The following is a 26,332-nucleotide window of genomic DNA, read 5'->3' on the forward strand; positions in this document are numbered from 1 at the left end:
AGATGGGCAAAGGGGGAATACATGGGAATGGAAAGAGACTTTGCTTAGGGTGATGGACATTTGACACAGTTGCAGGTGATTTGTTGAGTTGTACACTTGCCACCTGTTTGAATTTTGAACCAATGGCACCCCAACAGATTCAATAAAAATAATTAGACATACTTAATTTGCTTTAGTATTTAAATTAGCTTCCTGAATAACTTAGATAAATTTTAATCAAATGAAACTATAGCTCTGAGCAACACATTTCATTAAGCAGAAAGGGTTGAAATCAGGTGATAATTATAAAACAGTTTAGGTGAAGACTAGATGCTGTAGCCAACTTTGTGTAATCCATGAAAGCCCCTTTTACAAGCACATCCCAGGAAAGTGAACCCTTGGAAAGTACCTTCTCAGTCTTCCCCTCTGGAGCCTCAGCGGGGCTCCGTTCCAGACAAGGGAAACATAGGATGGTACCACTTAGCTGCTCTTTTTCTCTTTTACCCTTTACCAATTTGCTCAGCTGCACAATGAGAAGACCCCAAGGAAAATTTGCAACTCTTTTTCTACTGATCTCTTAGTTCTCCTCTGGGGGAGGGGGGTGTGAGTGTGTGTGAGAGTGATGAGGGTTGGGTAGGACAAATGGTTGGTGGTTGTCACACACTGAGAATTTAATAAATGGTGTTCATCTTTCCTGTACAAAATGCATGTATACATATAGATTCAGAATAAGAGTGGCATGTAATGACAGGGGCCCTGGGTACACTTGCAGTCTGTTCATGGATGACAGGTTAGAATATTCTGCTATGACCTGTCCTGGGCATCAGGATCTGAAGGAGCTTCCTGAGCCACATGTTATCAATATATTCCAGTATCTCCTACTTTACAGCTGTTGGTGGCTGCACAGTTCCTGCTGTGAGTTCAGGCTGAACTGTTTGCAGCCTGAAGTCAGCTGGCCCCACTTATCCTGGTTAACCCAACCGGGTGCTACTTCTGGCATGGATGCTGTCCTCCTCACTGTGCTTCCAGCTTGTGCCGTATCCCCAGGCATGCTTCTTCACTTCTCTCTGTCCAAAATCTGTGCACCATCATTGAGCTCAATACTCATTTCCTCCATGAAAACTCCTGATTAGCCAGACCATACAATATTTTTCCATATTGCAGATGTCTTTATCTACTCCACCACTCAGTTTGCTACACAGCTATGTAGTGTTGCCTTCTGTCCCTGGTCATTTCATGTCTTTCCTTAACCAGAAAGCATCTTAATGGTAGAAGCTATGCCCTGAAGTGTTAGCACTGGAAAGGACATTAGTATTGAAATCCTCAGCCTTTTATTCCACAACAAGTCAGTAGCAGTGACTTGCTGCAGCTTTGTGAGTGTGTGTGCATTCAGACTATCCACCCAGTGTCATCAGAATCTCAAGGAGGGAGGGAAAGAGGTGAAAGTAGGAACTTAAAAAAACACCCCTTCCCCATGGTGATTCTGATGCCACCACCTCTTTGCCCACCTCCATCACTAATCCTTCAGTGTCCTCATTCTGCTGAGAATCACTCACTAATGTAGAGTGGCTTTGGAGCTATCCTGAGTAATATGTAGGTGCCCTGTCTCACCTCTCCTTTGTTTGCATACTGTAGTTAAAAATTAAGCACCCAGTGCCAGAAATTTAGAGGAGGGACACTAGGTCAAAACGGAAAAGAGAGAAATGAGGTGGATTATCCATGCCCCTCTCTATCCACACACACATCTTAGCTACACACACACACCTACACACCTACATGTGTGTACTCCCACGCATTCTCATTTCCTTTTCCTGGGGTAGGGACTATGATGGGCCCATTAATCTTTTTCTTAAAATAGATTTGGTGTATGGTACTTGTAGATTTTATATTCCTCCAGAACCAGTTGTTAAAGGGTTTGGTCTCCTGGCGTTGGTCACACAGGATTCATGCTGTAGTAAGATTTTTACTTCTTTTTCAAAGGAGGAGAAAAACTTTATACTATTCTGCCAGGAGATTCTCACCTGCACGCAGGCAAACATCTCTTTTACCTGTTTGTGCTGACCCCTGCAGCAGGATAATTTCACATATGCTGTAAGAACTCTACAAAAACCAGTGATTTAGTTGTATCACTCAACTTTTCACATGAGAAAGCAGACATCCCAGGAAGTGAACTGGCTTGGGCAGGGTGGCTGGCAGAGCTGGGCCATCACACAGGTCTCCCAAGGCCTTGCCTGCATTGGTCGGGCTGCTTTGGGTTCACAACCCCTACACTGTCTTACACAGTACACGTTTCATAAGCCTTCACTTCTATTTGCAGTTAAGTACTTTGAGCTTCCTGCTGTTTTTCCCTTGCCATATGCACAGACACTCAGTCACCACAGCCATCTGGGGGAGGGAAAAGGCTTATCTGTTAGAGAAACAAGGATGCAGATACATTCTTTTTATAACTGCACAAAATGAAGGTGGTTGAAGGTATGATTTATTTAGCCAGTTCTTCAGAGCTAGATTCAAAAGCCATTCTCATGTTTGGAAAATACTTCATTTTGTATACAATTCTGAATACATTCATTCTTTATCAATCAGTGGTCTCACTTTTCAGCATGTGTCTCTGACTTTTGTAGCTCCCTGAGAGCTGGTATAACACTGGCATTAATTTGACCCCTGGCTGTATCCTTTCCCTGTCAGTTCCTGGCATCCAGGATGTTGCTCATGGTTATATCAAAGATGGGAGCAGCTGGAATCAGATGCCTGTGATTATTAAGACGGTAATTACTGATCATGCCAACACCAACAATATTAACTGGAACTTAAATAATTGAAAATGTTACCTAAGAGGCAAGCTTAGATCAAGGTGTTAGAATAAAATGCATTATCAAGTCCTGCCCAAGCAATAGTAAAATGTTTTCATTCATGTTTTATTCAGATATTCTGGCCAAAAATGCTCTGTAGAGATAATAAACTTCCTTGATTTTAACCAGTTGTCTTTTTAAAGTTTTTTAATAAAATGGAATTGTATAGTAGGATCCGGAGGATGCTATTTTGGTTTTCTTGGATATCTCAGGTTATTAAGAGAGAAATGCCCCATCTGCCACAGTAGTAGCATGAGTTTGATGAAGCTGTACACTTACACTCTACCTTATAGTTTAGAAAGTACTTTCAAACTCACTTCATTTAACCTCAATGGAAGTATTATAGAGGAGGTGGTTTTTACCCCTCTGTGATGGAGAAGTTAATGCTGGCTGAGAAAGGCAAAGTGATTTGCTCAAGTTACGTGAATAATAAGATGTGAGGTTGGGTTAGAATATAAGATTTGTTTATGCTTCATAACATGTTCCAAATCTGTGAGGTGGTAGAAGGCCCTGTGATACACTCTTGCTATATTTCTTATACTTTTCAAAAATGTAAGAAATACTGTTTTCTTTGGTGACATCTTCTGAATCTGTTCTTCCTCAGAAGAGTAAACAGTCACAGGAAAGAAAACATTCTTTTAATGGAATGGACAAAGAACTTTCTTCATTGGAAGAATGATTATCTTTCCCCTTACATTTTTAATACTAAGAAGATAATACTTCTTTGAAAACTTTTTCACTTGTCAGGTATGACTTCTGCCCTGTATTGAATAGTTCCAATATTTTGTACTGAATTTGTAGATCTCTTATTATGAACTACCCTAAACATTTTTATTTCAATTTGAAGAATAGGGATTTCCTTGAGAAATATGATGTAGCTTCCCATACTTGTTTTAATATAGTTTAATTTTTGAAAGATTTTTTTGTTTATTTTTAGTGAGGGGAAGGGAGAGAGAAAGAGAGGGAGAGCAACATCAATGTGTGGTTGCCTTTCAAGTACCCCCTACTGGAGACCTGGCCTGCAACCCAGGCATGTGTCCGGATTGGGAATTGAATTGGTGACCTTTTGGTTCTCAGGCTGGTGCTCAGTCCACTGAGCCACACCAGCCAGGGCGCATACTTTATTTTTATTTGTTGCTGTTTTTCATCATCACCCCTCATCACAGCACAATGCTGGGCCAGCTCTTTGTGTGAGTTGTGGACCATGCATAGCCGGGCCAACTCCAGTACTTTCCACTGTTCACCAGGATGCCACGTAACCCCTAACTATGCTTTCCTTCCAAAGAGCTGGAAGTCCACATTCATTTCCCCTAGATCAGAAGTCCTAGCATGTTTCCTAATATTGGGGCATATCTGGAAAACTTATGGGGGTATGCCCTTCTGGAGATCATAGACTTTGTGGAGAGAGTAAAAACTTGCAAGCTTAGTCTTAGCACCAGAGGCCAGTGTTAAGAGTTAAAGGTTGGTTCCAAGTACAGCAGTGTGTTCTACCCGGGGTTTCTCCTTGCCTGAGTCTACCTGGATTTAAGCCCAAGTTCTGGAAAGAGGGTGATTCTTTACAAAGAGCAGAGAAGATAAAAGAGCATTGTTGGACTGAAACCCCGATGGCATCCTGAGGGCATGGTGGCATTGGTGAATGGGACAGTGCTGGCACTTAGAACTTGAGTCACTGTAGGAAAGGGTACTCGTGGGCAGTGACTCCTTCAGAGAATTGGCTTTGTAGCATCTGGCAATGTGGCAGGTTTTACTGTTGTCGTCAGTGATTTTGTCATGAACCTGTGCCCATTTGGTATACATTCAGTGGATTCAACAGCGAGCATTGATGCCTGGAGTAGACAAGTAAGAATATAGAGGCTGAGAGGACAATTGTGCTTTCGAGAGCCTAGGAGACAAACCCTGGAACTGATGAGCTTGTCTTCCCCATGTTGTTAGAGTTTCCACAGTTACGGGTGTGGGTTCAAGGGTGGGAAAGGAATGTTTTAGAGCAGTTTCTCGGATTTCAGTTTTTGTTGAAGTGGCTAGAAAGTAAGGGTTTACACAAATGAGAGGGTGTGACTTATTTTGATTTATGAAAAAAATATTCACTTTACCAAGGAAAAAAAACAGAATTAGTAAACTTGCAGACATTTAAACAGTGAGTTTATTTAGGACAAGAATATTTTTAAAACTTTGTTTTAACTGACATATACCGTTGTAACCAATCTAATTGAGAGTTGTATTTAATATTTATTTTCAGTTCCTGGTAAAAAATATTATTTTTATGTGACATCTTCACCCAGATCTCATTTACTTGACTTACAAGATCTTATCTTGCTTGACTTTTTTCACAGCAGTTATCTCCTCCTGGTGCACTCTAAAATGTACTTAACTCGCCATGTTCATTGTCATCTGCCTACTCAATGGGGTGGGAAGCTCCATGGGGTATGCATTCGGTGTGTTCTGCTCACCAGTCTATCCCAAGTGCCTAGAAGAACTTCTGTAATGTGGTGGGCATGCAACAAATATCTGTAGATTATTGGGTTAAGAATCTATCATTTCACTGCCTGTGAACTTGAAATTATTGTACTTGTTTTATTTTGTGTTCTGACAAATAAACAGTGAGGGCTAAGGTCCTCGAGAATTCTTTTATGATACTGATCACTGGGCAGGTTTACATATGGGGGAGGACATGGTAGTGGCAGGTCACTTCTGAATTTGTAGTTTTCCTCTTTTCTTTTTGCCCTTCCTAGGACTTTAGCTCAGAAGCAGATTCTAATCCTGCTCCCACAGACCCGGTAGTGTGTCCTAATGAGATAATGACTCTCTGTCTTCCTTTCTTTCCTTTTCCTGTTCCTCCAAACAGATTGTTTCATACTGTACTTATTTAAAAAGATAAGGTTTGACTTAAATGAGAAATGGCTGACAAGGGAAAAGGAAAGGAAGCGGCCATAAAATGAGCCGTGAACAATAATAGAAAAGTGCATACTGTTAAGTTCTAGATGTTTACTGAGTGGGAACATGTGTCATTCTAATTGTTCTTGGCAGTCATCATAAAATGTGAGGCTTCATTAGTTTAGTTACGTGGCTTATAGCATTTATGAATAGAACAAAACAAATTATTGAGGAGCACCAATACAATTAATTTCTTTATAGTAGGACCAGAAAGAAATCTCTCTTAAGATTCTCATTGAAAAGGAAATAGTGTAGTGAATGTAATGAGCAATGTCTTACACACAGGTATCTTTATGGGGTTATCACCTTCTCTGAGGCTTTCATTTACCTAATACTTCCATGTACTATAAGGATATTGTAATTCAGGAGTTACGGTGGTGAAGTAAGAAAGGGCTGAAGTATGTCGACTTTCTTAGTCTAACATGATAATGATGACAGGTAACACTTTTGTAGATTTTATGTTCTAAACACCATTCTCAGTCTTTTACTTATACTGACTCATTAAACCCTTATAACTATGTTGAGAGATGGGTAGTATTATTACCATTACTTTCTAGAATCAGGAAGCTGAGGCATAGAGAGGTTAAGTACTTCCCCAAGGTCATGTTGCTGCTGGTCTGGGAGTGTAACCAGACAGTTTGACTTGACAATGCTTGCTCTCTTATCCTCATGCGTATACCTTTCTGGAACCCAAGGCTAGATTTTGAGGGTCCACAAAAGAAATGGTTATGCCATGTATTTTCCAGGAAATTAACTGTTACAGCTGCCATCTTGGAAATTATTGGGAAATTATTTGAGATTTTACTTTCTGGAAAATCTCTGTAGTCAGCTATTTCTTTGTTGTGAATGCTGGATCATAATCTATAATGAGAGTGTGGACTCCAGTTATACTCACCTGGGTTCTAATCCCATGTATTATCTCTGTGAACTTGGGAAAGTTACTTCATCTTGTACCTCAAATTTGTGGTTGGGTTCATATCCTCTGCTTGGTAGATTAATGTAGGTGGCATTCCTGGAAATTGGTCTCCAGAGAGACCAAAAGTATTTTAATGGTATATGGTTAACAAAATTATTCCACTAAGACATTAGATAATTCCTAGGATATAAAGAAAATATTTGTGATTTAGGTAGGCAAGTCTATTTTTTGGTGATACACAATTATTGAAACCATGGGTACAGTTCTATCATGCCTTCTTCATGAAATGAAATAATAGTTTTGTTTTCACTAACAGTATGTGAGTATAGCACAATATACTATATATCCTACACACACAGGATATCACCAAAAGGCAATAATACCTTCATTAGAAAATACACTAAAAGAACACCAGCATTATGTGAATCTAGATCTTGTGCATTGGGAAAACTAGGATTGATAAAGGGAGGATTCTTCTTCAGTCATTGTGAAATATCAGACATGATGGGTTTGACAGCCACTCTTCCCCTCAACCTCCCCCACACTATTCTCTCTGAGATTCATCCTCCCACTTGCTGAGCTCACCCAAGCCTATTGACTGAGCCCAGAAAACAGACTCCACTCTCCTCCCCTTCTGACTCATGCCAAAAAGTCATGTAGAAATTCAAAACATGTCTCAAATCACAATATATGATGTAGAAAACTTTCTAGTCTCTGACTTTGGAATATTCTTTAGTATTTTGACATTTGTATAGTCAAGAGATATATTTAGACTAACCTCATTTCCTGAGAGGCTTTCCCTGACCACTCAAACTAAGTGCCCATTGACTTCATTACATTACATTATTCAATACAAAACCCATTGCTATCCCGTGTTTTCTTGTTTTCCTACTCAGTGTTTCCTCCCCCTTGAATATTAAGTGCTGTGAGAATAGGGATATTGTCAGTCTCGTTTTAAACTGTGTTCCTGGAGGATGGCATGGCACACAGGGTAAATGAACATTTTAGAATGGATGAGTATTCCTGACGTCCTCACACATGGTACTTCATGTGAACAAGGTCTCCATGGCTCCAGTCTTTTTGTTCTGTCATTGCAGTCTTTTCTGCCAGCCTTCACATCTGCCCACATTTATCATCATTACTCATTAACCAGATCCAGGGTCTCTGAGTCCATTTCCACTGTTGCCACCATCTTTTTGTATAATATCGACTCGTTTCAAATTTGTTAAAATTTGATCATTTCCTTTTTATTTTTAAAAAGTTATTAACATTTTCTACTTGACTGAATCATACAGAACAGAGTCGTACAAATTAACGACCTTTCTTATTTAATTTCATAAGAAAATGTCTTAGGAGTTCCCCAGTGAGATGAATGATTTTGCATTGTTTACAAGCACATATTCACAGTGTAATTGGTATTGTGATTCAGAAAGTACAACATTCTTATCTTTAGTTCCCTCTAAATTTGAATATTTCTCAAAGGTACTTAGTGATATTAGTTAAAATTAAGGAAAAGAAACTCAGTATGTCAGTGGTTTTCCAATGACTGTTGGACCTTAAAAACTGTTGCTCAAATCAATATTCTGTGTTCTCTTTGATAATTATAAACTTGTGACTTTAGTATTTTGAGTGCTCATCAGTATTAGTATTTTCAGAGTGCGTCTTCTTGCTGCTTTATTGTTATTCTGTATAACAAATGCTGCTTTGTTATTCTGTATAGAGGAGGAAAAAATATTTTTCCTCAACCTCTCTAAGTTCTCAGCTAGGGTCCCTGTAACAAAAGACAGATTGACAAGAGAAATGCATATAGATGTATTTACTATAAGTTTTATGTGACATGGGAGCTGTCATACAGAAGTGAGACCCCCAACAAGTGATTAAACCTGAGCATTTTTGCTAGTTTTGATGAGAAGGGGGAAATCATGGAAAAACATGATAGTACAGAACACGGTAGGAGCCAAGTGCAGTGAACCAGGGGAAACAGCGAGGCTGGTTCACTCAGATTCCTCCCAGCACCTTGGCATCAGGAGGGTGCCTCTCACATGAGGGTTTAATGACCTGCCTCTGGGGAAGGTCAGAAAGGCTTCCTACCCATGCTGTTGTTTCTCAAGTCCCTTCAGCCTGAAATATACTGAATATGTTAACGTGCCATATTTGGGGTTGTGTGTCCTAAGCCTCCTCATACATAAAGTGGGGCAATGTATTATTGTCCTAAAATTGATGACTCTTAGCCGTGGAGATTTTGTTAGTCAGACTTTTAAAGTCATGTTAATTTTTAAGTGAAGATGAAATTTAATTTTTTTGGTCCTGAAAAAAAATTGTTAGGAATATATATGTATTTTATAAGAGACTTGGAGTGCTTTTTTAGTGACAGAGAGTGGTTTTGGAGGTGTCTGGAACTTCTGCATTTGTAGTGAAAGCCCATTAATCCCCTAAACAAGAAAATTTATATACAATTCATTTATTAGTGTAAGTCTTCTAGGAGCAAAGCTCCTATTAACACAGGGCTGAGTGGGACATGGACCCTGCCCCTGTAATTCGCAGTTAAGATGCCAGTTAAAGTGTATCTCGTCCCAGCTGAAGGAACTTAACCTCATGTCCATGTCCTTTTTTCTACCTTGCATTTCTTAAAAAAAAAAAGAAAAGAAAATTATACTTTAAGAAGTGATTGCTTTTATCACTTGTCATGTTAAAAAAACAGACATTTTGCTTTACAAAGTCATTTTAGTCTTACTCCTTCACATGCATTCCTGGCATACGGTAAATGGTATTTAAATGTTGAATGAATGAGTGAGAAGATGGTTAGTGAATGGTTATTCTGTGAATGAGTGAATTCTGTTATTCAGCCAGGTCAGATCTGTGTTTTCATGGAAAACCCAGTATTTTTTTTTTTTCGGAGAGAATGTGTATCCCTGGCTTTGCAGATGAGAAGTACAGCACGCTCAAAGAAATGGAGGCTTCTGAGTTAGTTATACTTTTATGAAATTAGCACCCCGCACTAGCTGGAGATGCAGGAGAGCTCACTGTTGAAGAAGGTGGATCCTGGAGGTGGACTGCCTAGGTTTTCCCTGGCTCCTGGCTCCTAGGTTACCCTGGCTCCTATGCTGGTTGTGTGACCTACCTGAAGTTACTTTACTGTTTCTAAACCTCAATTTCCTAATCAGTACAATGAGTATAAATGGGAACTTACCCAGAAAGCTTCCTGTTTAAAGATAGCTGGTTGAGCACATGTCTGTAATGCATTTCCAGCTGGTACAGGGTCCTTATTTTACAAAAGTATAACTTGGAAAACTTCTTATCTTTTCATGTGTTGTACTTTTTATTTGGAAAGCCTTTTCTTTTTCTCTGCATTCTTCAGTGCGTCTTCATTTGACTTTCCTCCACCGTTCTAACTCCCATCCATCTCCCCTCGGAGGCCAGTGTGGGCAGCAGAAGGTAACCGAGCCGGACCCGAGCGTTAGCTTCACCAGCCACCGGTTTGTTTTCTTTTTACATCAAGTATTTCTTCTTGTGAGTCTCTACTTTTTCTTCTGAAAAATGGACCTATTCAATTCTTATGATGCTAGATCATTGCAGGGATCAAATGGAATAGTACCTGCACTCCTGGCCTCTTTAATTAGGTACTTAAATCGTAGTGCTTGCCCAGTCCTAATGCTTTTCACAGATGTAAGACACACAACAGTTTTTTAAGGAAAAAAATAGCATTTTAATGGATATATTGATTTAAGGTACAACTTCAATTTGAGAAATTTTAAAATGAGAAAATTATTGTATATCTCTCAAGAGAAGAAAATTCAGAATGCCTTATATTATTAGTATAATGCAAACATGAACATTATGCCCTTCTTTGTACATTATAAGCTATTTGGAGGGTGGAGTTTAGATTACATCTAGATCATAGGTTGGGGAACTATAAACTATATTTTCTGTTTGTTAGAAGACAGCCATTAGAGGAGACCATTCATCTACTGTCTGATGAATAACTTTTTTACACAGAGTTTTCTAATTATGTAATTACATAAGTGAAGCTTATTGATGTTTTCACCATACAATAATGTTATTTATCATATAAATAATTTGCATATTAGCAAAAGTTTCAAGATCTACATTATGCCATCTATAAAGATGCAGATGGAAGATTTAATATTCAGTGGCATGAGCTCCATAAGAAATTCTTTAATAAAAAAGTTTTCATGGCAGCATTTTTTAGAAGCACCTTAGGATGTTATAATTGCAGGTTAGGTTATTTTGACAAGACTGTGTAACTGATCCAAGCATTTTATGTTTCTATTCATAGAGGAGTGATGGAGCTAAAAATTAAATTAAAGTAAGAGCTAAAAAGCGGCGTGCTAATGTGACTGGAAGAACTGACTTAAACATTATATTTTATTTTTTAAATTATATTTTATTGACTATGCTATCACAGTTGTCCTGATTTTTCCCTTTTTGCCCCCCTTCACCCAATACCCCCCACTCCCTCAGGCAAACCCCCCACCATTGTTCATGTCAATAGGTCATGTGTATAAGTTCTGTGGCTATTCTATTTCCTATACGGTACTTCATACCCCCATGGCTATTCTGTAACTACCTATTTGCCCTTCTTAATGCCCTCACCTCTTCACCCATTCCCCCACAGCCCCTCTCATCTGGAAACCATCAAATGCTCTCCATATCCATGATTCTGTCTCTGTTCTTCCTGTTTGCTTAGTTTGTTTTTTAGATTCAGTTGTTCATAGGCAGGTATTTAATGTCATTTTACTGTTCATAGTTTTGATCTTCTTTTTCTTAAATAAGTCCCTCTAACATTTCATATAATAATGGTTTGGTGATGTTGAACTCATTTAGTTTTTTCTTGTCTGGGAAGCTTTTTATCTGCCCTTTGATTCTAAATGATAGCTTTGCTGGGTAGAGTAATCTTGGCTGTAGGTCCCTGCTTTTCATCACTTTGAATATTTCTTGGCAATCCCCTAGCCTGCAAAATTTCTTTTAAGAAAGCAGCTGACATTCTTATGGGAACACTCCTGTAGGTAACCAACTTCTTTTCTCTTACTGCTTTTAAGATTGTCAATTTATTTTTAAACTTTGGCATTTTAATTATGATGTGTCTTGGAGTGGGACTCTTTGCATCCATCTTGTTTGGGACTTCTATGCTTCCTGGACTTGCATGTCTATTTCAAGGCACATGGCCATCTCCCACACTCTGGACTCAAGGCTGCTGGGGTCCCCACAATACTTATGGTCCCAGGAGTCCAAGCAATTTCTCAGAGGGAAATTCCTTGGAGAGTGGTGGGTTATAGCACCTGGAGAAAGGTGAGTACTGGTCAGAAAAGTTAATGTGAAAGCCAGATGCTCCTGGGGAGTTGTAGTTGAGAGGCAGCTGTCAGGCCATGGGTCTTCCAAGGATGGTGGTTTTCAGTCACCTGGGGACCAGCTTTGAGTGGAGCACCAGCTGCCTCAGACCCAGTGGCATGGTGGTCAGCAGTCCTGGCACAGCTGGTGAGCTGGAGAAGGAAGAGACTGGCAGGCCAAGGCAGCAGTGGCTGGAGAGGGCTGATTTCAACTAAAGAGCAGAGTGATGGTGAGAGGGCAGCTAAGGGCAAGGACCCACTCATAGTGGGCTGTGCTCTAGTTTGCCTTAAAATTTCATGTTGCCTTATAGCTCTGGCCCTGGTACTAGGTTCTTGTGGCTCTTGGTCTTGCCGTCTTCAGCACTGTTTCTGGAATACATTCACTTTCTTAGTGTTAGGTGTGTTCAAGAGTGTGGACTCTGAAGCAAGTCTGCTGGGTTGGAAACCTGGTTTTACCACTTAGCAGTTGTATGACTTTCAACAAATTACCTGACCTTTTTATGCCTTAGTATCCTGATTCATGAAAAGGGGATAGTAAAATGCCTAATGGATTAGATAAGGTAAGGAAACCAGTTCCTGTGTTGAACAGTTATTAAGTGCTTAATAACGACTGCCCCATCATCATCATCATCACCGTCATTACCACCACTTCGTGACACTGAGAAGCAGCTACACTGCACCCATGTGATGGCCTGTGTGGATGGAGGAAGGCTGGCATTTGCCCCACACTTCCCTTGATGTCACCTGAGAGTCTGCCAGTTGGTCTTTCTTTGCCCAGCTACTTTACGGGTCGTCTTTTGTTGGACCGTCTGTCAACTAGTAACAATAACCAATGTTCACCAAGTACTTTACGGTTGCAAAGTGCTTTTTGCTTTTGGTTTTAGTCTTACACTGATCCCAAGAGATATCATTTATTACTATACCAATAGTAATGATATGAAGTTTTGGATATGAAGAAACTGAATCTTGGAATTAACTTACTTAGCTAAATTTATATGTGTGATAAGTACCGGATTTGGGACATAAAACTTCCTTTTCTTCTTTATCCATGCAAAGTACTTATTTATTGTATAAACATTAGAAAATACAGATATCCAAAATTTTAAAAAGCTTTCACATGGCGATAGTTATCCTTGACATCTAAAATATATTTTCTTACTAAAGTCATTTTACAGAATACAATTTGTATTGATTTATTATTTATTTTTCTCTTAAATAAGTTTTTTTCATGTTAATAGCTATATATGTGCACATTTTAAAGTACCACTTGATTCTCCATTGAATGAGATACATTACATGTTTAACTCATTTGCTAACGTACAGATTGCTTCTGTTTTTGCTGATATAAATAACACTCCAGTGGATCTCCTTGTACATATACTGTTGCACACTTATCTGATTAGTTCCATAGGGTGGAATTCTAGATGTGGAATTTAGATCACAGGATTTTCCCATTCTAAGGACTTTAATACGTATTTACAAATTGCCTTCTGGAATGCCTGTCCCAATGTAGACACCTGCCTACATATATAAGAACATCATTTTCTTTGCTCCCATTGACCATTATCACTCTTTGCCAATGTGGTTGGAAGGAAATGGTATCTTGTTGATTTATTTGCATTTTTATTACTAACCAGAGGGAACATTTTAATGTTTCCTGTTCCTTTATATCTCTGCTTTGGTGATTTGCCTGTTTATGCTCTTTGTCTATTATTTCCTATGAAGTGATTCATCTTTTTCTTATTGATATATAAACAGTTTGTATGTTGGCAATATTAATGAATTGTCTTCTGTCTCATGCCCTTTTGACACCGTTTATAGTTGTAAAAATTACTAGGATTTTAAAAAATTTCGTGGGACTAACAAGCTACACTTCCTCCATTTTGATAATTATTTTTTTTAATGAAATGCAGAAACATTTCTTGAGCCCTGCTAACATCATCTTGTCAGGCTGTACCTGAGGCTGACTGTGACATCCAACACGTGCAGTGTGTCTTCCAGCTATGCTCTTATCTGCTCTTTCACAGAGTGTGCTCTCAATATTTCCATCCAGGAGACAGGGAAGGGGAGTCAAACTGGTGGTTATGGAGCACCACTGTGCACCATGCATTTTACCCGATGTTTTCAAATATGTAAAATGTGGAAGAGAATGGTATAGAAGATTGTGAAGCTCTGCTTGCATGAGCTTTCATAGATTTCATGAATATTTGCGTCCCTTTCCTAATTGAAGAAATGTGGCTACATATCTCCTTTTTAAAACAATTAGTGATTTAGTATGTTCCATTATTTAAAAAGAGTGCTTTCTCCCTATTAGAAATAAACATCTGGGATTATTGTGTCAGGCAATGTACACTGGTTTTCTGAACATCCTAGCAAAGTTTGGTGAGATTATATGCAAAAAGATATTTCACCTTTTGCCTTTTGATTTTTTCTCCTTTTCATAGAGTCAGAAGCAATACTTAGTATATTCTTTTTTTTTAAGATTTTATTTATTTATTTTTAGAGAGGGAAGGGAGGGAGAAAGAGAGAGAGAAACATCAATGTGCGGTTGCTGGGGGTCATGGCCTGCAACCTAGGCATGTACCCTGACTAGGAATCGAACCTGCGACACTTTGGTTCACAGCCCGCGCTCAGTCCACTGAGCTACACCAGCCAGGGCCAACACTTAGTATATTCTTATACACATATTTGTAGCTTCTGTTAAGAACTCATCGACTATATTTCTTCTATAATTTTCATATAATCTAGATGTTTTGATTTTTAGATACAGTAATCTCTCCTTACCTGTAGTTTCACTTTTGTGGTAGACTGTGCTTGAAAATATCAAATAGAAAATTCCAGACTGAACGGTTCATCAATTTTAAATTGTACGCTGTTCTGAGGAGTGTGGTAATTTCTCGCACCATCCTCTCTGTGCTGCCCAGGATGTGTGTCTCTGTTTTGCCTTCTCATCTAATGAATTTGTATGGAAAAGCAGTTAAAACTGTTTTCTGCAGAGTTCTTAGAGTACATTTTTCCATAGAAGCAATATTTAAAACTTAAATGGTAGTTCATTTTTAGATAAACTCATAATAAAGGAATATCTGTGTCTCTGTGTTTTTAAAGTAATAGAGTACCCTCACTTCCCCCACCAAAATCTTGTGTAGGGCCCTACTTGATTTTCTTGGGGATCATTTAATCCCCAGTTGAGTTAACCTAAATAAAACATGGAATTTGTTATACAGATCTAGGTTATTTATGTACCCTCAGAGGCAGGAGTGCATGGAAGATTAGAATGTCCTTCCTTTCCATCTCTTGCCTCTAATTTTTTCTCTGTACATCTGCTTTTTCTCTGTTTCTTTCTCTGCAGAATTACTTTCTTGGTTTACTAACCCACATGACAGAAAACAGAGCTGAAACTAGGGTGAGCCAAATGAGGTACAAAATTTAAGAGGGTACCAAAAAATTCAGTGATGGGAGAAATATTTGAATGTAATATTTCAAAGTTAAAGGTCAGCACAATATAAAAATTTAAAATAAAGGTAGGATTAGTATAAAGATAGCACATTTAGTGAGTTGGTTTCCAAATAATAAGGGAATTTATCTTGATTTTTAATTATTGTTCTTTTGGAATTTTTTTATTGTTGTTCCAGTACAGTTGTCCCCATTGCCTCCCACCACTCCCCCCACCCCAGCCATCCCCACCTCCCACCCCCGATCCTGCCCCTTTGGCTTTGTCCATGTGTCCTTTACACATGTTCCTGACAACCCTTCCCTCCTTCCCCCCGTCCCCCTCCCATCTCCTCTCTGGTTACTGTCAGTTTGGTCTTTTTTTGAGTGTCTGAAAAATACCAAGTTCAATGTGTCCATTAATTTTGAATGATTTTGAATGAGTTTTTGGATACTTGTTTTTCATTTGCCTACTTATTGGGAGCATTTAATAATATTGGACTTTCAGAAAGATTAAGGTTTCGTTTTTTCACCTCTGTAATAATAATCTTTTGCCATTTTAAAGCTCAAGTGACCATCTCTGTTAGTGTTTGTGTTAGGCTATGATAGCCTGGAGATCATAACCTAGTTTCCGAAAGAGAACTGTAGCAGTGATAGGTTACTCACCAAGCCTCTCAGCTAATAAAACAATGTGCCTCACATTTTTTCTGATCCTCTGTACTGCTCAGTCATAGTAAGTTCATTGAAAATGATGCTCATTTTTAGGTTTGTCAAAACAAATAAGAAATAAATGAAACTTTAAATATTCTATTTTTAATAATTGAAGAACAAAAGCATGGAATAAAAACATAATTGTGTGACTAATATTCAGAACAGCCTGATGTTCAGTAACAATGGAATACTTAAGTAAATTCTGATACATCTACATGAATTACAGTGCAGTCACACCCAGCTGAGAGTTTGTGTACCCTATAACAAACACTGCACTTTAGATTGGAAATGCAGCCCTCTCTTTTCTACAAATCAGCAGAAATGGGCACAGTTTTGTGTATTTCTTTCCTACGTGTTTTTAACCTGTTAATCAGTTTTCAAAATATAATTGAGGCAGAGGGGAGCCTGTTAAGATTTTCCAGGTTGGAATTTTGCTGCTTGAATGTTCTAGAAAGCGGGAGCTAAACTCTCTAATGAGAGCTGTAAAGCATAGTCATGGACCATGTGCCAGGCTATTCAAATAATTTACTTTTCTCTTCAGAGTTATACCCGTGATTGAAAACAAAAGCTCTGAAGGGCACTGGAGGATTGGGGCTGGGATTAAATTAATATATGGGTAAGGAGAAATTTCAAGCTTGGTGACTTCATCCTATTATATATTTCCAACTCTGCTAATCCTAAAGCTCTTCTAAGAATCTGTTTTCCATTTTCTACTAATTTTTATCCTGTCTGTATGTTCTTTTTCATCTAGTTTTCAGAAATCTTTTCCTTGAATAGAAAATCATCTTCCTGTGGATGCTAAGCTGAGACATAATTGGTTTTATCTTAATTTCACTCATATTTGTGTTTGGAACGGAAGTAAAACCATTGTAAAGGATAGGTGAACCAGTGGTTGTGTTTCAGGACTTTGTAGCTTCATTTTATCAAATGTGAATTTTTTCCTTTGGCCATTTGATGTTTTAATTTTTACTGTAACCCTTAATTTAGCTATTGTTTGTTCTCAAACACATTTTACTTCTTAGTCCCTGAAGGTCCAGTAAAGTAAAAAACTTAAACACTTAAAAACATTTTGAACTATTGTTTACTAAAGAGCATTTGGTCAGAATGTTATATCAACTATAAAATGCATTGGGATTCTAAAAGCCCATAGTGTGCTTTTTTTGGCACGTAGCTCACTGTGCTTTTCTTTCTTGTCTTTATTCAGCTGGAATGCTTGCTGATTCTGCTTCGAACTTCTAAGGCTGAAACTCTGAGGAACCCAGCTGGAAAATGCCGTCAGAACGCTGCCTCAGGTCAGCCCTGTGGGATATGTCCCTTCGTGGAGTGGTCAGCCCCGAAGTCTTCCCACTGCACATTCCAGGGCCCAGTGCAAAGCACGGGCACAGCACACATTTGAAGGAATTCAGCAAAGCGGTCCAAGCGTGTGTGAGTTTTGTTTGGTGGCACCAGGGCTCACTGTTGTGTGTCATTATATCAGATCTCAAGAGGTTCCGTCATTCTTGGACCGATACTGCTTTTTCTCTTGTCTTACTTAAGAAGCTAACCTCCCTTGAACAAGAGGTACACTTCTATGAAGGTATAGGATTTAAAATAGAATCAGAAAGCTATGCATATATATGACTGTCATCCCCTTAAAGCAGTCACTGGGGAGCATAATGCATATTCTCAATATATTCATAGCATTTTCTTTTAATAATTTATTTAACAGATATTTATTGCCCACTCTATTTGGTGCAGAGGATCCAGGAGTGAATAAAACAGATAAGATTACTGCCCATATAAAATGTATATTCAGTGGGCAGATCACACCAGGCACAATGCAAATATAATTGTGAAAAGTGCTTTGAAGGAAAATTACAGGATTCACAGAATGAGGAATTGTCTTGGTGAAGAAGTGCTCTCTCTCTAACCTGAGATCTTCGGGAGGGGATGATGTGGGGGAGTGCCCCAGGCAGGAGCATTCCCCACAGTGCGGGGCAGGCAGTTAGAAAATGCAGGGCATGCCTTTGAATGTTCTCAGTGGAGGCAAGTCTACATTCTTTGAGGAAACAGTCATAGGATCTTCAGAGCAAAGGATAAGAGAGGCTATAAACCTATAAATACCTTCTTTATAAAAATATTAAGAATGGGTATGTCTGTGAAATGATAAGACCAGCTTTCTTCCACACCCCTGAAGCTATTAGAGATAACTAGCTCCCCTGAGTGTGTTCAGAAACAGACGCATTGCTACGGTCAGTGCAGAGCCTCTGCACGCTCCAGGTGAGCCTTGCTCTAGATCAGTGATTCCCCAAGGGGGATGAGTTTGCCTTCAGGGTACATTGTACATTATCTGGCAACATTTTTGCTTGTCACTGGGGTTGGGGGTGCTAAATACCCTAACATGCGTAGGAACGCCTCCCCCCTCTCCCATAGTGGAAAAAAGGGATCTAAAAAAGTCGATTTCACTGTCAGGAGAAGTCCTGCTGTAGATTTGGTCTCCAGCCAGCACAGCACATAGAGACTGTGGTATCTGTCTGCCACCACCTCAGCCAAGTGCTTTATTTTTGCCTTCTAGGATCCATGTGCATTCTTCTGAAAGTGGCTTTTACTTTAAATCTGCTATCTTTGTTTTTGCTGGTCAAGTCCCACTGCCATCTCTCCCACATAGCACGATCTTCTCCACAGTGCCCTTTCCTTCTCTGCTCTGACGCAGAGCCCTCCCTTCCCCACTTTCCAATTTCCGCTGTGTCCTGTGGAACTATTACCATATCCCTTGCCCTGAAAAGCTCTGTTCACCTCCTGACTTCATTGAGACCTGCCCTCCTGAGGCATCATTTCTCTTGTAGCCCTCCCAAGTGGTGGCATTGTCATTTCCTCACATCTCATGTAGCTGAGGGCTGGATAGAGAGGTTTTTGTCACCAGGGAACACTGTTTTCCTGTGAGATCACAACTCCGAAAACTGGTTGTTTGAGAAAGCAACAATGAAGACTTGCTTCTGAAGGTGGTGCTCTTTAACTCTCTCACCCTCACCTCCTATCCACTGCTGTCTGGGTCATTCTCTCTCTTTCACTGAGCATTGACACCTGGCTTTCAGTCTTTTCACGACAAATCCTTTACTCCTTCCCAATGCCCTCATTGTTTGCCTGGAGGCTCTGCCCACCTTCATGGCCTTGGATCTTCAACCTGCTTATGTCCAAAGACCTTCTCCCTCCACTGAGCTACTTGCCCCCATGGTCACACCTTGGACCTGGCATCCCCAGTACTTGCTGTATTTCTGAACCACTATATCAGCCACTTTACTCTTACCAAGACCACTTCTCTTTCCAACTTGCCATGGCTGTGCTTTGACCTTGTTGCAATGTCTCATCTACTGACCCTGCTACTTTCTACCAATCTGTTACCCTTGTTTCCCTTCTTATCTAGTTGAGATTCTATTGCTCTTTTAAATCCTTAATTTCTCTTGCTCCCTGCGTTTTTGATGCATTTGCCTGTCAAAACCTCAACTCAGATGAATCCCACTATCCATGTTTTCATGCCTCCATGATCCAGTGGAAATTGGTTCCACTAAATCTTTAAGTCCCAAATGCCCGTAGTTTTAATATGATTCTGGTCCATTTATACCCTCTTTCCTGATACTCAGAGAGCAGCCTTTCCTACAACTGAGCCCAGCCCCGCTTCTGTGTTTTGAATTCTGTCATTCTGTCTTTCTTATCTTCTCAGCAACCTCTGACTGTGGATTGTCTCTGTTCTGGAGACACAGCTGTGCCTCTGTCACCCTCTCTATGGAGATGAGGCACAGACTTATGCCCCTATCCAAGACCTTTTCCTGAGCTCCAGATGCTACACCATGCCCTCCCTCGTCCTCAGGATTGCCACCATTAACCTTCTGTGTAAGGGCATGCTCTCTCCTGCTATGGGATTATAGGACTTCCTGTTCCCCTGCCTGGGAAACTCTTTCCTGTCCTATTTGCTGCAGCCTGCGATGCCAGCCATACTTCAGGGAGGCCAAGTTATTTGACTGATGTGTAACTGCTTTGCTAAATGGAAGGTTCCACAAGGAGTGCTACCAAGTTTGGGTTGGTCACCATCTTACCTCCAGGACCTGGCATGATGCCTGACAAGACAAATAAATGTTTCTTGAGTAAATGACTGAAGGAAGGAATGAAACAAAACTATTTCTAATTAAGTTCCTTTCTTCATAGTCTCCTTATTCCTTAATCATTCTGTAAGCATATTATGTCTTCTTTGCTTATTATTTCAACAATTGCTATTAATTTTTAGCATTTATTTTAAGATTTTACAAATTACAAATTGTCCTATAAAAATGAAGTTAAATGATGAGGTCTTTTAAAAGCCTGACCACTTTAATAAATAGGGTTGTTTTAATGATGTATTTAACTTGTATACAAATAGTTTTTATTTTGGCTGTGGAATTGAAGTCATTAGGATATGCACTTCATAGCTCATCGATGACTGAATGGAGACAATCATGGATGATTCTAGTGCTGTTGGCTGTTCTGTCCAGCCTTCTTTCTTCCATAGCCTGTTTGAGAAATGAGGCTCTTTATGCTCCTTGACTGCTTTGGATACCTAAGTATGTAATACCCTGCTGATGGCCTTACTTGAAAACTACTTGCATATTTTTATATATCTAAATATTAAGCAAACACTGATATAGTGCACTTGAAAAGTTGCACTTGAACTTTTAAATTTGAAATGCAGGATATTTAAAAACCAAACAGCTGTTTTGGAATTTAAATCTTAAAAACTGACTGAACACAATCAAAGTTTATTGTATGAAATTGAGGTTCTCTGAGATTTCTCTGATCAAAATGATAGCTCTGCGAGCTTGAAGTGGTGATTTGCACTAGAGCGGTGCTTCCCTGTGAGGGGTGCCTACCATGTCATGGACAGCATGCTCTGCATTTGATTTCTCAGTCTCTGCCAGCAATTTCAGAATGAAAATTAAAGACTTGAAGTCATGAATAGCCCTGTTCCCTAAGACATCATTGATTTATCTCCCTGTCACTGGATGCTAACATGAGGCCAATCAAATGGCTGCTCCCTGGCATCACTAAAAACCAATTTGCTGCTCAGCGAGTCTAGGGCTTCCCTCGCCGCTCTGCGGAGCCTGGGGCCTGTGGGGTACAGGCGCAGCCGTGCTCGTAGGCAGCCTGGCAGCGCACCCAGTGCTCTCGGAGAGTTCAGCTGGAAAGAAGTGAAGGACACATCTCCTGGGAAATTGTACACTGTCCATCAGACCGCAGTTCAACCATACGTATCATTTAACAATTTCAAGGAGTCACAGTTTTTTAAAAGGCAAAAGAAACAGGTAGAATAAATTTTAACTATATAGATTATTTAACCAAGTATATCCAAAATATTAACATTTCAATGTGCAATCAATACAAAAATATCGATGAGCTCTTTGGCAGTCTTTTTTTCATTCTGCATCTGGCATCTGGCATGCCCTTTGGTCGGCAGTCACAGTGCGGCGGTTGCTGTATTGGACGGTGCGGTTGGCGGGCTCCCTCCGAGGAGAGGCTGTGGGCCTTGCCTTGGGGAGGCCAGTCCCCTGTGCCCTCACCTGTGACTTTTGAAGTGGCAGCATTACTTTTGTGGAATGCCTTCCCCTATTTTAGGATGACACTCAAGTTTGTGTACCCTTGAGAAATATGCCTCATGTTTTGTTCTTTTTCAGTAATTTAGGAAGTTATAGGAATATAATTTTCCTTTCTTCCTTGTTTCCCAATAATGGAGGGACATTGCTCCATGTTGGGAGGTTTAGTGTGCTAATCCGGTATGAATTATGGATCCTGAGGGAGCCATTTGCCAGCTTGTATCTGCTCCCCATCTTAATGTAGACACAGGATGTCATGGCCGTTGATGCTCCTCCTCCTGTTTATGGTTCCTGACCTCAGATGGGCCCGCTGCCTTCCAGCTGTGTTCTGTGGCCACGCGTGCCTTCATGTTTAGAGGGCTGAGGTCCTTTGTAGATTTACATCTCAGAGTGAGTGGAAAGTTACTTTCAGACTACAATAATGACTTGTTGATTAATAGGCCTTTATTTCTTGCCAAAAGTTGGAATATTTGTTTCTGCTTTTAAGAATTCCAAAAAAAAAAGAATTCCTAACATATTGGTTCTAAAATATTTGGAATTTTGTGTCAAGTTTTGCCTTAAATTTTTAGCATGTTCTTTGCTTTGAGCTTGAATATTTCAAACCCCGCCAAGTGGTCCTGTGCTGTTGAGCAGGATTGTAACTGTTTCAAAACCTAGCCCTTTATTCTTTGGCAAATTTCGGCTTACAGCTTTTTTGTCCCTGGCAAGATTTATTTCTGTCAATTGATATCTGAAACTCAAACACTAATTCAGTCTTGATAAAAGGACACGAATTGTGGCACTATATTTGGAAAATGAGTAAGGAAATATTTTAAGGCAATTATTTTAATATATTATCTTCCACTACAAATGAAATTTCAAAATACATTTATTAAAATCTTTAAAGTGATATTAAAAGGGAGAAAAGTTATGGGAGTTTCAAATATATTTTCTAAGATTATAAAAAAACTCTATTCTAAAACTTAGACTACATTACAGTGCAAAGATAAGCATTTAAATTGTGATTTCAAACATTTCTCACCACTATATCATGTAAATATGTTCATGTATAATATTTTTAAAAGGCAACTTTGATTTTGAGGTTAAATATGCATAGTATAAATATAAAATCAATAGGGACTTTGTGAATTTTTTACTTACCATCATAGATTTTTGACATCCTTTTTACAGATTAATACATTTTTTGCTTTGTCTTTTTTTGTTTGTTTGTTTTTTAAGCAGGAGGGTAATAATTTACATTACTGTGTTCTTAATGCTAGGTTTTCAGACTGCCTGATCTTGGACCTTTGGTTTTCTATTCTGTAAAGTAGAGATAACGACAGTACCTGGCTTATACGGTTGTTATGAATATTAAGTGAATTAAGAATAATATATCACTAAGAGTAATTCATGGACCATAATAAGACCTTTGAGTTTATAAAATATATGAAAAAATTTTTGGAGGTGGAGAAATTTTTTCAAAAACGATTTTAAAGGTTAACTTAGCTGATACAATATTTCTGCTACTATTTTATGCCTTTATGTCTTTAATTTAGTGAGCCAGGCTCACTAATCTCCATTTTAGGCTTTGCATAGAAATTTTTGGTAAAAAGTTACTTATGCTTCTGAATGCAGTTTTCAATTGCTGATTTAAAGTCTGCTGATAGGCTCGATGACAGTAACCGTTTCAAAACCTACTGCTGCGTTTCAACTGAAAATAATCCTCCCACCTTCCCACGAGAACTTCCTATATCATCTCCTCCTGTCAAGGTTTTTTTTTTCTTTCAATAGTTCTGACATTTCTGAGGTTCCCCAGTCAGAAATGTCCAATATAGCTTGCTGGTACACTCTGGCATTTTATAGGAAGCATTGGCTTCATGTTAAGGAGGTGTACTTCATGCTGAATTGTAATTTACCAGCCAGCTGGCACCACAGGCCCGGCAGAGCCCTGTCAAATAAATTAACCATGCAGTCTAGGCCAGTGTTTACTCCCTCAGTCCCCTGAGTGCCTCTTTCACACTCAGAGAGAGGGAGCGGATGCAGGAGTGGCCAGGTTAGGAGAGACGGCACCCAGTCTTCGCATGGTATCTTTACTCAGCTTGATGGAGAGTCCACAGACCTGAAACAGGGGGTGATGGACCTTATTCTTGATCTGGGTGTAATTTATCACTGGTACAGCTCACCCCTCTTAGTGCAGTGCCAGCTCTGAGAGTTTAGCGCACAGTGGAGATTTCCACACATCAGAGCTGTGATTGTTCATAGCTGTCTACATAGGCAGCTTGCATTTTATGTTTGTGGCATTACTATTACATTGTTTTAGGAAGATCTGAGGTTTTGCCTAGGGGTTTTGAAAGGACATAGGAAGAATATTTTAGAATGGGGTAGGGAATGAAGAAGTTTCACAATGGGTAAATTTAGCAACTTCAAAAAAAAGAATAGGAAATAAAATTGTGTAGTCATTCATAAATATAGTACAATGATCACATATAGACACTGACAGCTGAAATTGCAGGTATATTTTACTTTCAGGCTTAAATATTTTTCACTTATGATGACATTTCTTTTGATGTTCATAATTTCCCGAGTTTACTGATACGCAGCTATGATTTAATCAATAGCTTTTCACATGGAATGGTCACTGGCAGACCTTAGTTTCTCTCACCAACATTTGCTCAGTTCCGTTTTAATTATTAATAGAATATTGTGTGCTGTGGGGGACCAGGTAGCTGCCTGGATCTGTGGTGGGTCAGGCAGGTCCCATGGATTCCATGCTGGGTCAGTGCATGGCTGCGGTCTCGTTCTGAGCTTGCGTGATCCCCACACAATAGTCACAGAGCTGAAGATGGAAGCAGAGAGTCCAGGAGGGGCCTCGGAGGAGGCAGAGTCACACACAGACGTGCACAATTTAGGTACACTTTCACTCAGAGATGTGCATGTACTGAGGAGACAGGGGCCAAGAAGCAGAGGCTCGCAGACCCACAGACATGGGTCAGGGCACAGACACAGGGACACACCCACAAGCAAATTCAGAAAGAGCACTAGTGGGAAAGAAAGAGGACCCTGAAAGGGATGAGGAGAAGTCTAGAAAAGGAGAGCAGAGCATGGTGGAGAGAAAGACAGTGGGGGAGTGCGGAGGCCCCGCTCCTGCAGTGTGCTGGAGCACGCATGCCCTGAGTCCGTGAGAGGGAGTGAGGGAGCCCTGGCAGTCAGGCGGGCAGGGTACAGGAAAGCTGACTTGATTGCTCTTGTTCACAGTATTCAAGAAATGCTGACGGGCCAGAGGCTCTGCCACTCCGAATCCCACAATGACAGCGTCCTGGCAGCGCTGAATCAACAGAGGAGTGATGGCATCCTCTGTGACGTCACCCTGATTGCTGAGGAACAGAAATTCCATGCTCACAAGGCAGTCCTAGCCGCCTGCAGCGACTACTTTCGGGTAAGTCAAGGTTGTTTGTTTCCCTTAAGATGTCAGTTCAACAGAGGACGATAGAGTTTCCTGAAGGGTCCCGCAACTGTCAGCCAGTTAGAAGATAGTTCCCAGAGTTGTGCACATTGGGGCCTTTCCTGGGCAGAATGAGTTGGGGGCCCTGTTGGAATCCTCTCTCACCTGAGTACCTGGATGTCCTTCCAGTGGAACCCCCACACCTCTGCATTGTGTCTGAGTTGAGGGACATTTAACATTTGACTACTATAAGAAAGGGTGGCATTATAGTACTTCTTAATGCGGGTGTGGGCTGGGGGTAGGCCTTCCTCCCTCCCTCCCTTCCTTCCTTCCTTCCTTCATTTGAGAGAAAGAGAGACAGACATTGACTTGTTGTTCCACTTTTTTATGCATTCATCGGTTGCTTCTTGTACATGCTCTGACCTGGGATCAAACCTGTAACCTTCACGTATCAGGACACGCTTTAACCAAATGAATTACCCAGCCAGGGCCTCGATGTTTCTAGATTCAGGATAAGAAGGACAATCTGAAAACAATTTATTAAAATAAACAAAGTCCCTAAAGATATGGGATGTTTCTGATTTTTAATTTTCTATGCATGTTCTTGTCTTAGTGCTTTCCAACTCTCTGCTCTAGGGACAGAGATGCAGTGGGACCCACAGGCCTTTCTGGTTGACATGCATGTAGGCACATTGTCTCGTTTATGAGAACTCTGGAGTCAGGTTCCTAGTGGCTCATGAAACGTAGTGACGTGTCTGTGTGTTTTTTTAAGATGAATGTGTACAGTATGGTGAAAGCTCGTTAAATGCCATTTAGTTAGTACTTCCTGTGATTCAGGTGGTGTACAAGGATTGCATGTACATATCTCATTTGATCCTCACAACAACTGGTTTTACAGACACATAGGTGTACTATACAAACCAACATTTTACATATATGGAAACTGAATCTGAGAATTTAAGTAATTTGAGATAACTTTGAGGTTGAGTAATAAGTCACACAGTTCCTAAGTGGCAGATCTGGAATTAAAATCCACGTCGGACTCTTAATTAATATGCCTTTCTACCTCTCACATGGACAATCATTAACCAGAATATTTTGAAATATTAATTTCTGAATATACGTTATTTAATTCTATTTTCAATGTT

At 39.8% G+C, this 26,332-nt stretch overlaps 1 protein-coding gene across 3 annotated transcripts in view; it reads left to right on the plus strand.

Moving 5' to 3' along the window:
* Positions 1-26,332, plus strand: part of KLHL32 (kelch like family member 32) — a 188,993-nt gene that overhangs the window by 15,203 nt on the left and 147,458 nt on the right. For all 3 annotated transcript variants that reach the window (XR_004902836.1, XM_028509523.2, XM_036024502.1), the window contains exons 2-3: positions 17,368-17,455; positions 24,998-25,178. Coding sequence is in view for 2 of the 3 variants with exons in the window: in XM_028509523.2 (XP_028365324.1) it covers positions 17,433-17,455; positions 24,998-25,178 (204 nt within the window). In the remaining variant the exon portion in view is untranslated. The remainder of the gene's footprint in view (positions 1-17,367; positions 17,456-24,997; positions 25,179-26,332) is intronic.

Source organism: Phyllostomus discolor, chromosome 4 (genome assembly GCF_004126475.2).
Source record: "Phyllostomus discolor isolate MPI-MPIP mPhyDis1 chromosome 4, mPhyDis1.pri.v3, whole genome shotgun sequence".
Taxonomy (NCBI): domain Eukaryota; kingdom Metazoa; phylum Chordata; class Mammalia; order Chiroptera; family Phyllostomidae; genus Phyllostomus; species Phyllostomus discolor.